Source organism: Gallus gallus, chromosome 2, assembly GCF_016699485.2.
Source record: "Gallus gallus isolate bGalGal1 chromosome 2, bGalGal1.mat.broiler.GRCg7b, whole genome shotgun sequence".
NCBI lineage: Eukaryota > Metazoa > Chordata > Aves > Galliformes > Phasianidae > Gallus > Gallus gallus.
In genome coordinates this window covers 13279980-13296173 of record NC_052533.1, presented here as the reverse complement: position 1 = coordinate 13296173, position 16194 = coordinate 13279980, and the positions used below count along the sequence as shown (strand labels likewise).

General features: G+C 35.5%; 1 protein-coding gene across 33 annotated transcripts in view; it reads right to left on the bottom strand.

The window, feature by feature from the left end:
• Positions 1-16194, bottom strand: part of PARD3 (par-3 family cell polarity regulator) — a 434005-nt gene that overhangs the window by 204095 nt on the left and 213716 nt on the right. For 16 of the 33 annotated variants that reach the window (XM_040680368.2, XM_015281345.4, XM_015281361.4 and 13 more), the window contains 4 exons: positions 14813-14904; positions 12212-12295; positions 4038-4163; positions 2427-2809 (listed from right to left, as the gene is read on the bottom strand). In XM_040680368.2, the coding sequence (XP_040536302.1) occupies positions 2427-2809; positions 4038-4163; positions 12212-12295; positions 14813-14904 (685 nt within the window). Of the gene's footprint in view, positions 1-2426; positions 2810-4037; positions 4164-12211; positions 12296-12434; positions 12447-14812; positions 14905-16194 lie in introns of all 33 variants that reach the window. The other 17 variants (XM_040680350.2, XM_040680546.2, XM_040680478.2 and 14 more) reach the window with 2 other exon arrangements.

The following is a 16194-nucleotide window of genomic DNA, read 5'->3' as shown; positions in this document are numbered from 1 at the left end:
GAAGCTTGTATGTCTCAGTGCACTTTTTTTTTTTTTAATTTAATTATGATAATTGGTGGAATAACTGCTGTCTGTTAGCCACAAAGAAAGCACATTTGTTAAGTTTCCATAAAGCTTGTGTTATTACATCTTTCATTAGAAACAATCTGAAACTATCAACATCCTTGTTGTACTTGTATTTGTAATGAACTACTTGGGGTATACTTAAGTGTTTTACTTTGATTGTTATTCCACATTTATGTTCACAGAGCGATCAAATGAAAGCCAAAATGGGAGGCCTTGCAGTGGATATTAACACTCACAGTGTTAGTTCTTCTCACAGCGGATCCTGACACATGAAAGTCAGCAGTGATATAAAGGTATCCTTCTTTATGCACAGATATTTAATTTTTTTAATATCACCATGCATAAAAAACAGAATACTAAATAGTTTCTGTCTATCCCTCCACTACCTGAGCTAGGTGTCAAAAAAACAGAACACTAAATAGTTTCTGTCTATTCCTCCACAATCTGAGCTAGGTGTCATTTCTGCAAATGTATTATTCTCATATAAGGAGCAGTAAGAGCAAATATTCCCCGCAAACATCTGAAATATACTTTAGATATGGGTTTTAAAGCTTTTATTAGCGTAAGAGATGTCCAATTTTTTCTGGTATGAACTAGATGTTAAAGTATCTTGTAGATCACTTTCCATCAGCAGGTAGCATGCATCTCCTCCTCTCCAAAACCATCTAAAATAGTGGTGCTAGCAAAGCTATTAAAGAACTTGGGAGAGTAGTTATTGATGAACTATTATCCAATGCAAGAGGGCCAAAATATAAACTCATATCACAGTGAAAGTATCCATAATAAATCAAAATTACATTCTCTTGACACTTCTGTCACGTTTTGTGCAAAAATGTTGTATATCAATATTCCATATTCATTTGTTGATCCTTTAAAATTATTTGAAAACTGTATCTGCACTCCTGGGTAGGAATTATTTTATATAATGTTCAAATGACATTCCTATAGGCTTCCAATGGACACAAAAAATAGGTAAAAGTCTGCTGTGACCGAGAGCTTACTTGTAAGCACAGTAATTCCTTACGCATCCAATAGCCTAATGCTTTTCCAAGCAAGCTGACTTCAGCTGATGGCCTCAAGTATTTCTTGAAGGAGCATCAACAACAGAAGCAAACTGTCAGCTCAACCTTATGTCATCTAAGTTTGTGGAGCTTAAAATTCAGCAACCAGAAAGATGCAATCTGGTGGTTCACGTGAAGTTCATAGAAAAGAAAGCATTATGATTATGTGACAAGTAGCCTGGCACCTGTGAAACTAGAATCTCTACCATTCAATGCATTGTCTTTGATGTCTTTCTACTAAAACAATAATTAAGCATTATCAACACTAGGAAAATGCAGTTTCCTAAGGGGAAAACGAAGTTCACGAAGAATGTTGTCACACAGGTAAACTTTCTGTTGCAAAATGTAAATACTGTTCTTGTTCCTAGAGACAAAATTGTACCTACCCTAAACAGGCTCATTCTAATATCACAGAGCTTACAGCATGCATAATGCTTTAAAAATCATGTATCAGGAAGTAACAAATACTTGCATCTAAATGCCATTTTACTGTAACTTAAACAATTTTAAAAGCATCTTGATGGTAACTATATAAAAATACCAAACTTTCTCACTAAGGGCATTTAACATATGATAAAAATTCCATGGGTGTACCATTGCATCTACATGGAGTACATACATACAAGACAGATGTCAAGATAAGCATGCACCACTTTCTTCTCTGCTCTTAAACAGTCTCTCACCCTTATTCAAATTACATCAGATAGGAAATATCACATTTCGTCTCTACAGTTTAAACAACTTTCACATCCCAGTGGATTTAAATAAACATGCTAGCTAGAAATGATAAAGTCCACATTACCAACTCAATTCAACAGACTTTTAAAATCTAGCAGTAAAACTACAATTTGAAAAGTCACGGTAACCATATAGTTCAGAAATATACAGAAAATACAGAGTATATAGAAAATATACAGAAATTACAAAATATAGGCCATTTTAGCTTATTTACTTTTATTTTTTAAATAGTTCTTCACTCCTTGGGTCTTGGCCAACAGAAGCTATAAAACCCATGGCACTTCTCTTTTTTTGTTAACAAATAGGAAACAATGTCAAAGCTCTCTCAGAAATGGTCTTCTGTAAATATGTGGCACACACTGAATGCAAGGAAAGACTGCTGTTGGGGACGACACAACCATTTGGCTTGAGAACATGACTAGCATCTGTCTTTCAGAAATAAATCCATCGCCATTCCTATGCTACTGCAAACTGCCATGCCTAATACAATGGCACTGGACACGAGGACATACGCTACATCCATATAGCTCACAGTGTATGAGAAATGCACTGGTGCCTTACCTTTTCTTAGTTGTATACTGAGCCTCTTCCCTATCTTTTTGGTGTTATACCCGCTGTTTGCAGTGGAGGTGAGAACTTTCTGAGTTGACGGTACCAGGCCCGATGGTGGTTTCCCTGATGAATTCACACTATGAGGTAGCTGCGAGTAGGACTCCGTCTGATCAGACTGGTTACCCGCTCTAGACATTCTTTGTAACGTGTGAAGTCCAGAATTGTGAATATTTTTGCTGTCATTATACTGGGAATCGGGGCTGAACCGATTGGAGTAGTACATGTTCTTCTCGCTTTGGGACAATTGCTCGTACTGTTCTTTATTTGCTGCAGGGACCACATGGAACCAAATGAATGGCGTACGCATGGCTTGGCGAAACATATGCTGTGCTCTAGGTTTCAAAATGAACAGAAAATTAGCAAATTAGGACTGGCAGACTACAAGACATTATAAGCATAATTACTGATGTTAATTAAGCAACATGAGCTGACAGACACATAGCAGAAATTCAGGCATAAGTATAAAACCTGAATCTGTTCATTAGTTTTCTTTGTCTGCCTTTTGCTAAGGTTTACTGCCTCGGGGTAACACAATGGTTAAATATGCTTAAAAACTAGCATTCCAAATACTTAGAAAAGAAAAAAATTTAACCACAATCTTGAAAGGCAGATTGTTCTATGGCAGGATTACAGCGTACTTTTTTGCTTTGAACCTTGACAATTGTTTCTTCAGATACAGTAATCGCAGTGACGACAGAATTATTGGAATGAAAATTACACTTTATACAAAGACTAGGTCATAAACAGACATTGGGCATTAGGTCACGATGTGAAATACACAAAGTCAAAAAGTCTCCTCGGGCTTAAATTTTGATTCTGAATCTTAGAGCATGTGGAGACAAGGTGCTTTTCACCATGTGGTAAAAGGGTCATGTTCCAATAAAGGATTAAGATATGAAGAAAGCATTTCAGATGAATGTTAAAGTACAGGACAATCAGCCTAAATGATATTCTTCTGGCTCTCAACATATGTAAGCTTTCAGAACAATATTAGCATCTTTAAAATTAGACATTTTCTGCATATCTCTTTTCTGCTCTCTCTTTTAATTATCTGTGTGTGACACAGAAACTGATTTCAGTGTTAAAAGTCTTTCTCATTCACCATTTCAGGATTCTACCAACTTCAGACTTCCACTACACAAAAATTTATCATGCCTTAAACTTCTCCAGAAAGTTTCTTTATATAGTCCCTTTAGTTTCCACACAGAAAACTATAATTATTTTTACGATGTGAAAAAATAAAGCCTCTCTGTTCTTTGTATATATTGAACATGATCTATTGCAAGTATAAAAACAAAAATCATGTGGGAACTTTATGAGAAACAGCTTATCAGTGTAAGAGGGTGAAGTCTGTAACGTTCAAAACCACAGCAAAAAGAATCAAATGGGAACTGCGTATATTCAAATGACAACAGTTATCTTGAATTTTTGTACTACGACTACGTTGGTCCAAATAAAGCCTAGATCATTTTTTCTTAAATACTGTATTGCCCCAAACTACTGCATGGTGCAGTGCTAACAATTAAATAACAAAATGTATCATGCAGTAAGTAAACTTACTGTTCAAATCTCCTATTCCGAAGGTCTCCATCATTAATCCTGACAATACAATCATTCTCACAAAAAAGATTTTCTTGTTCAGCTTTTCCACCTTTCTCCAGCCGCTTTACTAGTAGCCCCAGGGTTCTGGAACATTAAGATTACAAGTGATAACAGTTCCAACAGTTTGCAGTATATAACATCATACTGACTTAATATTTAATCACAATCATTATAGAAACTGAATTTTAAAACATCTTCACCTAGGAGTAGGATACCAACTTTTCTAATAATTTACAAGCATTACCTGAATTATTATCCATTATCCATGAAACAAAGACCCTAGGTGAAACAAGCATGTCATTTAAGTGTATAAAAAGAGCAGTAAGTATGATGACATCAGATCTATTCTTGCAAAAGACATAGATATCTGAAGAGTAAAACTTGGCGCCACGAAGTTCCATGCACATCTTTTCTAATGGTTAACTGAAGCTGAACAAGTTCAACTTAAAATTTGAATTTCTGAATTAGCAGAGAGTACAACAGCCATTCATTTCTGCTCCTATGCAAGTGAAATGTGGGATCACCTCATGCATTTATTGTAAGCCTTAACTTTTCTTGCAAGACAGCAACGAGGAAACTAAAAATAAAAACGTAAATGTCACTTTTAATTCACTGTATTAGATGAATTGGTTCAGTAATAACTGGAAACAATTACCATTTGATAGCTTCTGTACAATGAGTTGACCGCTCCTGCCTTAGTGCTTATGTACAGTGTCATCTTGCTGACATTCAGAGAGAGAAAATACAAATAAATGTTCAGCCTGAAATTATGAAATGGATCCTGAAGAAGGAATTTCTGAAGTATTGGTAGGACTGTCTGAAAAGTCAGTGATATTTCAATACATGAACTGTCATTCTGAAGAAGAATTAAATCTTCAGGATTATTCTTGCATCAACACTGCATTGTGTTTTGTTTGTTTCTTTCTTTTAAATATCAGCTTTATAGTGAAATCACAAAGGATGTATTAGAGGGTCAAATTCACAGCATCCAAGGTAACCCTTAGCTGCATGACAGGAATTGCAAGATCACAATATGCCTTGTAGAACAAAACTTACAATAAACATAGCACTGCAGTTCACACATACCTCAAAGAAAATGAGTAGTCAGTGATGATTAAATGGACTCCTTATCATTCAAAAGTTAGATGTGCACTTGAGCACTTCATCAAATGGGTCAGAATAGCAAAATTAACTTTAACTTTGCCTTCCACTTTAAATTCTTCATTTCTCAAGATACCACCAACATATGCAAGACATTTATTTTACAGAACAGTCATGCTTTCTCTTGTACAAGCCAGATGAAGGAGTAAGAGAAACAATTTTTTTTAGTATTTCCACTTTGGAACCTCATAGAGACATTAAGGCATGATGCTGAAAGGATCTGTACATGTAAACAGACTCTGAGAAAAACAACATAAATCATTTTGACAACACAAATCATCAAACTAAGCCTGAATTAGACACTAACATTTAGCTGATACTCTTCTGTCTTCAACTGATACGGTGTATTTTACAAACATTTACCATACGGCACGCCTAATCTTCAACCTGCACAGGTCCCATCAGTGGCAAACCTTCACCACCCTCATTTGGTTCCCAATGGACCACTTGGGTGCAGTCAGTGATGCTAACTGTGATAGGGCTTGACTTTAGCTCAGCTGTCACAATTAGCAATCTGTTTCTTTGCAATAACAATGGCAAACACAGTGACCAGAAGCATTCCATCACACTAAAGTATCATTCCTATAGAATTCAAGCATTTCAGAAAATGTTTGGAAAACAAAATAGATACTGGTGTGCATCTAGTCCTATCCTTCCCTCTTCCACCTTGATATGCTCTGGGCTTGGAAATTTCCACCTTTTGTAGATTCCTTCCAACAACCCTGCATCTCCCTTAAAAATGAATTAATGAATGATTGAATAAATGAATAAATAAATAGTGTTTTCCAAAGCAAAAACCTACTAGTAGTCACCTAGATAGTGAAACGCTTTTCATTTTTTTGATATGATCTAGGAAGTATTGTTGAGATGGTTTACTATTTCCCATTCCCACAAACAGTTCATAACAGTTTGCATGAAATAAAAAATCTTAGAGTCCATAACAATCAAACAGTAGCTTAATGATCATGTTGTGCTGTAGTAATTGGGCTAAAATTTGTTGATTTGATGAGGAATTGTTACAGGAAGTAAAACAGAAGAAAATTTTAAAATATTTGTCCCTTTTTACTTCCATTCACTCCTATGAGCCTTGAGTACAATCTCAGGCTTTTTTTGTCACCATAAATTCCAGAGAACAAAACTTAAAGCATTATGTTTTTAGTTTCAGAAAGAACTAACATGATATTTATGAATGTCAATGATAAAAATATTTCCATTTCTCTACGAAAAAGACAAATACATGTATGACTTCACTACATTCCTTTTATCAAAATTACAGCTTTGATACATTTAAAACTGATGTTTAGAAAACCAATTTGCTACACTGACACATGTAAACTGTTGAATTTCTCTGGGTCAACAATGTGAGTAGAGCCCACAGTGTGAAGTTACTGAAGATGTGTCTCTAAAAGGGAAAGAGCGATCAAAACTCAAAAGTGAGAAAAGCACCACAGTATTTGAGGAAGGAGAGGAAAGGACTGTGTCTGCTCTTCCTTTCCTCTCATTTCATGCCCAACAGCAGTTCCATGTGGGTGTGCCCACCATAATGCCCACATAATTCATAATTTGGAAGTGCACATAATGGTTACATGACAGCATACATAGTAACTGCAAAAGACCTTTTGTTTGTATGGCTATAGATCAGAAATCTCAAGATATTAACATAGTAGATATCAAACCATTTTACATAAACTACAATACTCAACGTTAACATTGTGGCAATTATTCACTATGTAAAATGCTATGATTACTTCATTGCAACATCTGCACATACTTATGAATACAAGGCAATTGGCCTATTAATGGCTTTTGCATAGCATTTTTCTAGAAAAATAACTGTACTAATCTGCATTCTGAAGTAATATTAATAAATTATTAATGCAAGACATCTTTATGCATGGTTTCTCATTTCTTAAATTTAATTCACCTATCTACATCCTTGAACGTAGTAGAAATCGTACTAATCTTTAACCAATGGTAACATAACACATAAGTGAGCTACCAGTCAAAATTGCAAATAATCTCATTAAACAAAGGCTATGAGTTCTCCTAATGCAAAATTGCACATCTCAGACACAACATATGGTGCTCATGAGGGATTTTCTTTCTAACAAATGTTAGAGCTAGCCTAACTGAGGCACGTAAAGCTGAGGACACTGAGAACAGATCCAAGGCTGGATGAAGGCCTTCCTCAAATCTGAAACCACGATCTTCACAATGGCCAACTTCTCATTTATTTATTTATTTATTTAAGAGACATATGGAAAAAAGTTCCTTTTAGACACCGTTCTGTAAATGATTCATGGACATGGTTTAGGAGAGTAAATTGTCCTAGAACTTGTAGAAAATGTACATACCTGAAATTTTTTAGTAACAAAATTTTGTACATTATTTCTTCAGCATATTATTGTGAGATGTTGGAATTTTACTCTAAAAAAGGCTTTACAGGAACTCATGTTTGCTACTGCAGTGAGCGCAGATAAATGGAGTGGATCTGATATGGTAAACAAAACTAATTGGATTTTTTCCCTGCCACGTGGTACCAGCATTAATTCCAATAAGTTGAGATGTTGCTTTACTACAGTTTCAGTATTACCTTTCCTATATTAGGAAAGCATACAAATTTTGAAATGCTGTAAATAAACCTAGTCTAAAATACCGTAACCAGTATAGATATATATATAAATATATATATATGTTTGAGCACAACAATGTAGCATACAAATATATGGATGCATTTGTATTTGCTTAATCGTTTCAGTTAAAGTCAGTAAATCTGTTTTGCAATATAAGTTGTGGAGTTAAATGTATGAACTTCTGCACTCTGCAAACACATAGCAAGGCTGCAACCCTACAGGAACAACAATTCTAAGTGGAAATTTGGTAGCTGTGCTGTTTTCTGCTAGCATTAACTGATAGGGGGACAGAACGGAAACAGTATCCAAGCACAGAGATCTATCTTAGTATTTGTTTTAAATACATAATTGGGAATGTAAACAGCTTAGATTATATTAGCATTTGCACCACTGTATTTCCACAAGGTTCATTACTCTAATTATACAATTAAAATAAACTCAGCTACATGAGTTAACATTTCAGTTCTAAATACAAATTACAACCAATGATAAAACTAGAAATAAGCTGCAAGTGTTTTATTGGCATCTAAATTGCCTGAGTTTTTCTGAGTAGTTCTTTGAAATTGTGAACTCCCCACATGCCACCCAGCTGTATGGAAATGATGATAATTTGTCATAATAAAAACTGACAGTGTAAAAACATGAGAGTAATAAAAATATGATTTGGAACATCCAGAAGATGATTCAGCCATCAGTGCCCATTGCACGTACACACTGAAGTTATTTACCTATTACCTACAAACTAACTAATATAATCAAATCAGACAGAACAGAAAATAACCAATTTAGATGTCTATGTAAAGTCACTAGCATGAAAAGGCAAAAACTTGATTAAGGGACAAAAATAATGACTGATTTAAAAGCAGATGAGTAGCAGCTTCCCACAAACCACACGACATTGAGAGAGCTCTGAGATATGCTACAGGAACACCAATGTGGTGCAGATTTCCTGAGAGCAGAAGATCTGAGTCAGCAAATCAGCTTGTTTGTTCAAGTTAAATTATCACGGCTGATCAATGCTAAATTGCACATAAACTTCTTTGCACAACATTTACATCACCGAGCGACTGCAGGGCACTAAAATAACTTTATCAGCTTTCATGCCTGAACTCCGGAATCTATTTCCAATCTTTGGCAACCACTCCTCAACATCTCAGCTTGAATACTTCTTCAAATTAAGTTTATGTAACTTTTAAAAGGATGAGATCACACAAAGAAAGCCTTGAATTCAGCTAAAAGTGTGAGGGAATTTACATTTACTCCACAGGAATCTAGGAATCTTTTCCCAGTGGCTACTTTTGAGACCTAAACGGCTGGAAATGCAGAACACACACCTACCAGACGATCAAATACAATAGGATTGTTAGAAAGACACCTTGAAGGTGTTATGAAGGGATCTCAGAGTACACAATAGCCATTAGATGTGACTTTAGTTTTCTTTATGTCTTGAGAAGAAGAACCCAAGTTTTACAGTGAAATACAAACTCATTCATAAGCTCTAGAAAATAAATGGCACTTCTACTAAAAGCACGAAAATAAGAGGACTACAGAGCAGAATAATGTGTAACAATTTTCTAGTATAGGGATTTTGTATGTATCAATTTTTTAATAGATGTTGTTTTTTACTTTTTTTTTGTAAAATTTGTTAACTTTGTGATTTAAACTGACAAGAAAATTTGGTCTCCTTTTTTTCCCATCCTTCTCAGACTTCCTTAATATTCTTAATCCGTGTTTTTAGGTTATATATCCTAAATGCCCTAAGTACTTCTAGTTGCCAGGCTTCAGAATGGTTTATCTTGGATTCCCTGGCATGTTTTGATAGCAAGGACAGCAGGCAAAGCCTCACAGAATCAGTGCTCTGCACCAAAATAACGTCAGATACTTATTAATGGTAGTGCTTTCCTAGGATTTTCAAGTGAATATCCAAATACTTTTCTATTCTGTTTTAATAACATAGACGTTACAGTAGTCTTGGGACTATGGAGCATTCCCCACTGTAATTCACAGAGATTTCTGCTGTTATTTCCTATATGCCCTGTGTCAGCTGAACCTCCTTTCAGAGAAATATACGGCAAAAGTTCAGCAACTGTACAGAGCTTGAGAAGATTTCAAAGATTCTTAAAAGTAAAAAAGGCAATCTAATGGTAAATTATGATATAATTATTATTAAGCTTGCAAAACCTGAGTGCTTTCTCTCTGATGTCCTAATTTCTTCTGTAGTTTTGCACAGATTGAGAACTTTCTTTCCCTTTATGCTTTTCTCTCATTGTTCACATTCTTTTCCTCTCTTATTTTCTCTTTACCTAAATACTTTTGTGTTCACTTTCTATTTTCTCTTTCTTTCTGCATTCATTTTCATGCCTCCTATTCTGCTTACCATCTCATTTGTACCACTGAAAAAATGTGCAAGAAGATTTTGTAAACAAAACTTTTATCTCAACAAATTTCAAGCCATAAGGTGATGAATATGTATACCCCTCCTCTCTTTTGACAAGGTGAACAAACTGTTACCTAAAGCATATGATCAAAAGGGCCAATAAAGGACAGATGGATTTGTAGAGGTAAAAACAGACAGACAATAAGCAAATAAAAGTATGATCATGTCTGTATAAATCAACAGTACTTTTCCCAGAGAATAACTAAGAGAGTTTTATTTTTCATTAAGAAATAAAACCTCATTTTTACGAGTAGAAATAATCAGTAGCACCTAAACAGATACGGAAGAAGGCCTTACAAATTTTGTTCAAGATCGAAAGTCAATACAAAAGACAGATTTTACTCCACAAAAAAGCCAAATATTTTCTCAAAGTAAGGAAAGAACATAGATGTGGCACATTCTTTCTACATGCTTACTTTCTCTTTGGTGGGAGAAGGTCCCTGCTGACTGCATATGGGAAAGGGGAAAATCAGTATGGTTTTGCACTTTCAAAATTTATCATTTTAATGACCATTGCTTATTTAGGTAACATTTTCAAAATGCAATTGAAGGAACTGGAAGAAAAGAATTGAAAGTACAGGGTAACTGCAATTGAACATCAAATAGTTGAAAAATATGGTGGGCAAACGGGATAGGATATACACTAAGCTACACGATACATCAGATCTTTTCTTTCTGAACATCACTTAAAGTCTTTATTGACTTTAGTTTTGTATATTTATGTTCTAATTGAGCAGATCTCTTGCTCAAACAAGTTTGCTCAATGTAGCACAGAGCAGTGCTTTGCAGTCGCGGAATGACACCTGTATGCTGGAGTGAGAAATAAGCGGGCAGAAGAGCATTGGCTCTTCCTCCAAATCTACAATTGCATGGAAAGCATGGGAAAAGTGCTTTGTAAACAGTGGGGTCCTCTCCAACTCTGGATGATCCCCCACTCTCTGAAGCCATGGACATGTCTCTCCCTACCAGCTTTTTCAGCTCAGAGTAAACTCAGCTCTCTACAGCAGCAGATACCCCTGACCCCAAATGATGGAGGAAGCAGAAGAAGCTGCTGGGAGAAAGAAAAAGTCAACGTAGGTCAGAGCACTGCTGATGCTGCAACAAAATAAAATTTGCTTCCATCGGTGGCAATTTTTTTTTTCACCATACAGAAAAGCTTTGAATCCATCACTAATTACTATGACAATAAAGCTATTTTTCTCAGACTCTGTTAGTGTTTTGATTAAAGACCCTAAATGCTAAATCTCTACCAAAGTAAGCATTAGAGGTGCTGCACACTTTTTACTATTATAATCCCCTCAATGATTTTTATAAAGTAGATGATTTTCTTTGCACTTTTTAAAAAACCATTCCAGCTTTAGTAATTCCAGCTTCTGAGTCAATCAAAACACATTAATCTTCTCAACAAACATAATGCCTCAACTTTTTTTGCTATGTATTTTTAACTCCAACAGATGGGACAATACCAAATATCAAAAGAATAATGATTGTTTTTTCTCCCACTCTTATCAAGTACAGATGCAGGAAGCCTCTGGTTTAGACTGCTGATATTTCAGAACATGTGGCTATAAACAGTCAGTGGGGAAATGCTGCCTAAATATCCACCTGAACTAAAGGAGCAGATTACAATTTATAAGGGCCCGAAGGGAAACATCCTAGTACCTCAGTTTTCCATGGCATCACATTACAACCCTGCAATTCTAACTTATTTTAAGCAGAACATTTACATTATAGGATACAGTCAGTAAACTTGCATTTCTTCCTTTCTTAATCAGTGAGGCTTCCTTTTAAGAAACATTCAATATTCCACATAAACCAAATGCACGCAATACAAGAATTAACATAACTAAGATAAAAAACAGCAAGTTATGATTCAATTAAAATCCTACACGATACATTACCTTCCACCTCGGGCACTGAAAGGCACTACATGGATTCCCAAAGGCCCACCGTCGTTGGAGACTTCTACGAGCTTTACCATATCACTGTGAGACAACGATGAATGAGGGAATATGAACATGTACCGTGAACGAACCAAAAAACCCCACACAAACATACACAGAAAAACAAAAACATTCCAAAAATTACGTCATGGTGATGAAAGCATCATTGAATGCTACATACCTGAATAGTAATCTGATGGCATGAAAGGAAATCAATCATTAAAAATGGTTTGATTAATAAAACAAGTGAAAATCAAAGCAACTGATACCTTGCTGTATTAAAATAAGCATAATCATCACATGCATATTGTTCTATTTCTTCCTTACTATAAAGTTAGATTTAACTGTTTGCACTGCCAAACAGAAATATCTTAAGTGTCACATAGAATTTTTCCTCGAAAAGCTAAATCTGATCATAACAGTAGCATGCTTTCTTTGTTTATTTTAGGGAGACCCAAGTCCAAGCATTAATATATGTCTTAAAACTACTCCTTAATTAAAAGAGGATTGTTAAATTTATAACTCTTTAAGTTCTTCTGCTTTTGCAGTGAATTTATTAGCTTTATTGTGTTGCCATTTCTTTTATTGAAAGCTTGCTGTATCTATAACTCCTTAGGAGAAAAAGTATCCCCTTTAGGATGTATCTATCACATTCCCAAAAAACCACATGTGCTCCTGAAGCAACCATCCATTTTGTTTTCAGTTTTACCTTCCATCAGCAAAAGGGATAAATGAAAGAGGAAAGCACAAGTTCAGAAAAAATATGTGCAAAGATTCTGGAAATAAATTTGGATCAAACCTACTGATGATTTTGAAACATGCACACAGCTGGAAAGGTGGAGCATAGCCCATAGACCCTGAAGAGTTATAAATACCCAGATGAGAAAATAATGTACGAAGGCCAAACCTCTCCATAAATCTGGAAGTGTCAGATCTGATCGAAAGCCATAACCTAAATTTGTGACTTATGCCTCTCTCTAGCATTACATATCTTTTCCATGTTTCTTGGCACTGCAAATATATATGTATATAATGCATACACATATTTTTGAGAAGCTTGTTTCTCTTAAGCATACAAATCAAATTTAATCTAGAAACGGAGCGAAGACCAAGACCAATGCCCTGTGATAGCAGTAAAAGATTTTCTGTTTCCTTCAATAGGCTCTCGATCATATGTGTCTGTCTGTTTTTAACTTAATTTTTAAATGACACAATGGAAATTCTCTCTCTGTTACCATTGTTTAGCCCTAGAAAGTATTGAAAGTGTGGGAGAGCTGAGAGACAGCAGCCAAAAAAAGTGTTATTCTTCAGCTTTGGACAAGCATTTTAGGATTGATCATATTACAGCACTTGGCAATGTTTCCTGTCCCAGTTTACATATCAGCTAATTTTGTTTTTTCTCACTGTACAGTAAGACTACATTTTCATTAACTTGCGTGCAAAGCAGCTTATAGGAATCAAGCAATGTCTCCCTTTCCTGAAGACATTCTGAAGGACATCTATTACTGCTGGTATACCTATGGCCCCTATATTCAACTTCTTTTCTGACTTTCCTATTATAGTAAAAAAAAAAAAAAAAACCAACAACAAAAAAACTGAGAAAAGAAAACAAAATTCATGTGACCCCCTGGAACTGTCCTGAGTGGAAGAATGGCCTAAATAAAAGTCCAGTTTTCCCAGCCAGACTACACTATTTAACTTGTTCTACTGCTTGAGCCAGTATCTTTCCTTTTTTTCTAATATATACACTTAAGGCCTATGCACTCATTTTTCTTCTACTGTTTTTCTTCCAAAATTACATTCCAAATTCAAATCTCAAACTCTGTAAAATGGAAAATGAAAAGAAATGGCCCCTTCCTAAGAGAGACTGTTTCAATTCTGCTTCTCACAGATTTTCTCATAAGTTTGCGCCAAGTACTTCAAATAAACATACAAAGAAGTATGATAACAAAACAGAAAAGAAAGAGGCCATGTATGATGCAAGGCCAGTGAGTTAATTAAAAGCAACACCAAGAAGTATTAAATTTGACAGAAGTTCCATAAGTTCTATTTAGCAAGCAGTTTTTTAAATTACAGGAGATTCTGTAAATGGAATGGAGTAAACTCAGCAGGTATTGTTTAATAGATGTCACCATTTGACTATGCAACTTCTGTGACCCCACACGCCCTCCAAGCAGACTGTGAACAGTTCACAGGTAATAAGATTTTCCCTCCTGAAATTCCTGTCCATTAATTTATTTGCACTACCACTGACCCAATTCCTTCCACAGAGTTTTCAGAGTTCCATCAAATAAGCATCTTCTTTGAGGCAGAAAATCAGCACTTAGCATCAGCACTTAGAAACATTAAGTGTCCAATGTTTGTCCTTGACACAGGATTTTTTAAGTTTCTTAAAAACTGCCTTAAAAGGGCGTGTGAAAGAAATTGTTTAAAAACAAAACTACACATAACCTAAAAAAGGCTGCCCTGCTTTCTTAAGACCAGGTCCTGAGGTTTCTGCAACTCTACGTTCAGTCTCAAAACTCATCACTGAAACAATGTGTTCTGCCAGTAACTTACTCCAGGGAAAAATTGGTATTGTTCTCCAAGCCAGTGTCTGCGTGTCCAACAGGCTCAACTCTGCTGTTGTCCTCCTCTGTTCGATCTTCATCCTAGGCATTAAATAGGATAAAATCTCATTAATCTAAGTTTAATAGTTTTGTTTATTGTAATAATGACAGTATCCCATTTTCAAATTATGGCTGTTAGAAAAGTTGAAGTGGAAATATATGCTTCCACAAGTGAAAAAAAGCCTTTTTATTTGCTGCCTGAATTTTTTGTAAGTCATTTTCATCACTGTGTGCTTTTTTGTACTAATAGTCAATTTTACATCTTAGATTTGCTATATGTATAGAAGCTACAGAAGTTGTCACAGGCAATATCTGTTTGGAAGGCACATGAGCTGGGACAGAAAAATAGCTGCCAGCCATCAGTGTGGGTGCAAACTCCCTCACAGCTCTTTCTGGGCTGGTCACTAGGAATTCAGCTGAAGTCATGAGGCAGCTCACGAAGGCTTACTTGCAAAAACAATAGACAAAATTGTAGCTTGTGTAGTTTGACGAACTACCAATACATCTTTAAACATTTTATCACAGGACTTTATTCACAGCATGCCATGAATTGCTGACATCAGGAGGTTACACAAGGCTCTAATGATAACAATTGATTTTATTTTTAATGTGACTTTCCAAAAAGTATACGCATTATTCACCAAACGTAATTTTAATGTCAAGGTTGGGAATGCTGTACATTCAAATTTAGATCAGGGTAATTCAAGGACCACCAGTAAGACAATCTACAACCCTTCTTACACCTAAGTTGCTCATTAGAAGCTTATGGTTATAATTACTTGTGTGACCAAACCAAAAATAAATCATGTGAACAGTAGGGTTCAAACAGAGATTTAGATTCTAGAGTCAGAGCCATTAAGTCAGAAAAATAAGTGATAGGTTATGAGTTAAGCACACAGAGTCAGACAATATATTAAATTATTGAAGAGATATTAAAGAAAGGCAGAGACACTTGGTAATGTCCAACTGACATTTCCACTGAGAGTCTGCAAAAGCAGGAGGCTGGATGCATCAGGCTTCCATGAGCTGTAGCTACGCCTTTGTGCATCCCAGAGAGAAGCGCACTGCGTGAAGCCGAGCTACTTGAAGACTGATGATCCTGTGTTTTAAGATGCTTTAATGTGCACTTCTTTGTCATCCATCTCTGCTAAGTACTAGGCAAATAATACATTTCAAAGGTTAACCAGCATCTTGAACCTGCCTAGAACTGCATTACGAACGCAAACGACAACTCAAAATAAAATATATTCCATACAGTAAAAGTTGCTTATAAACCCACTGTATATGATAACCTGTACATTAAGAAACATGTCATTAGTTACGCTTACATTT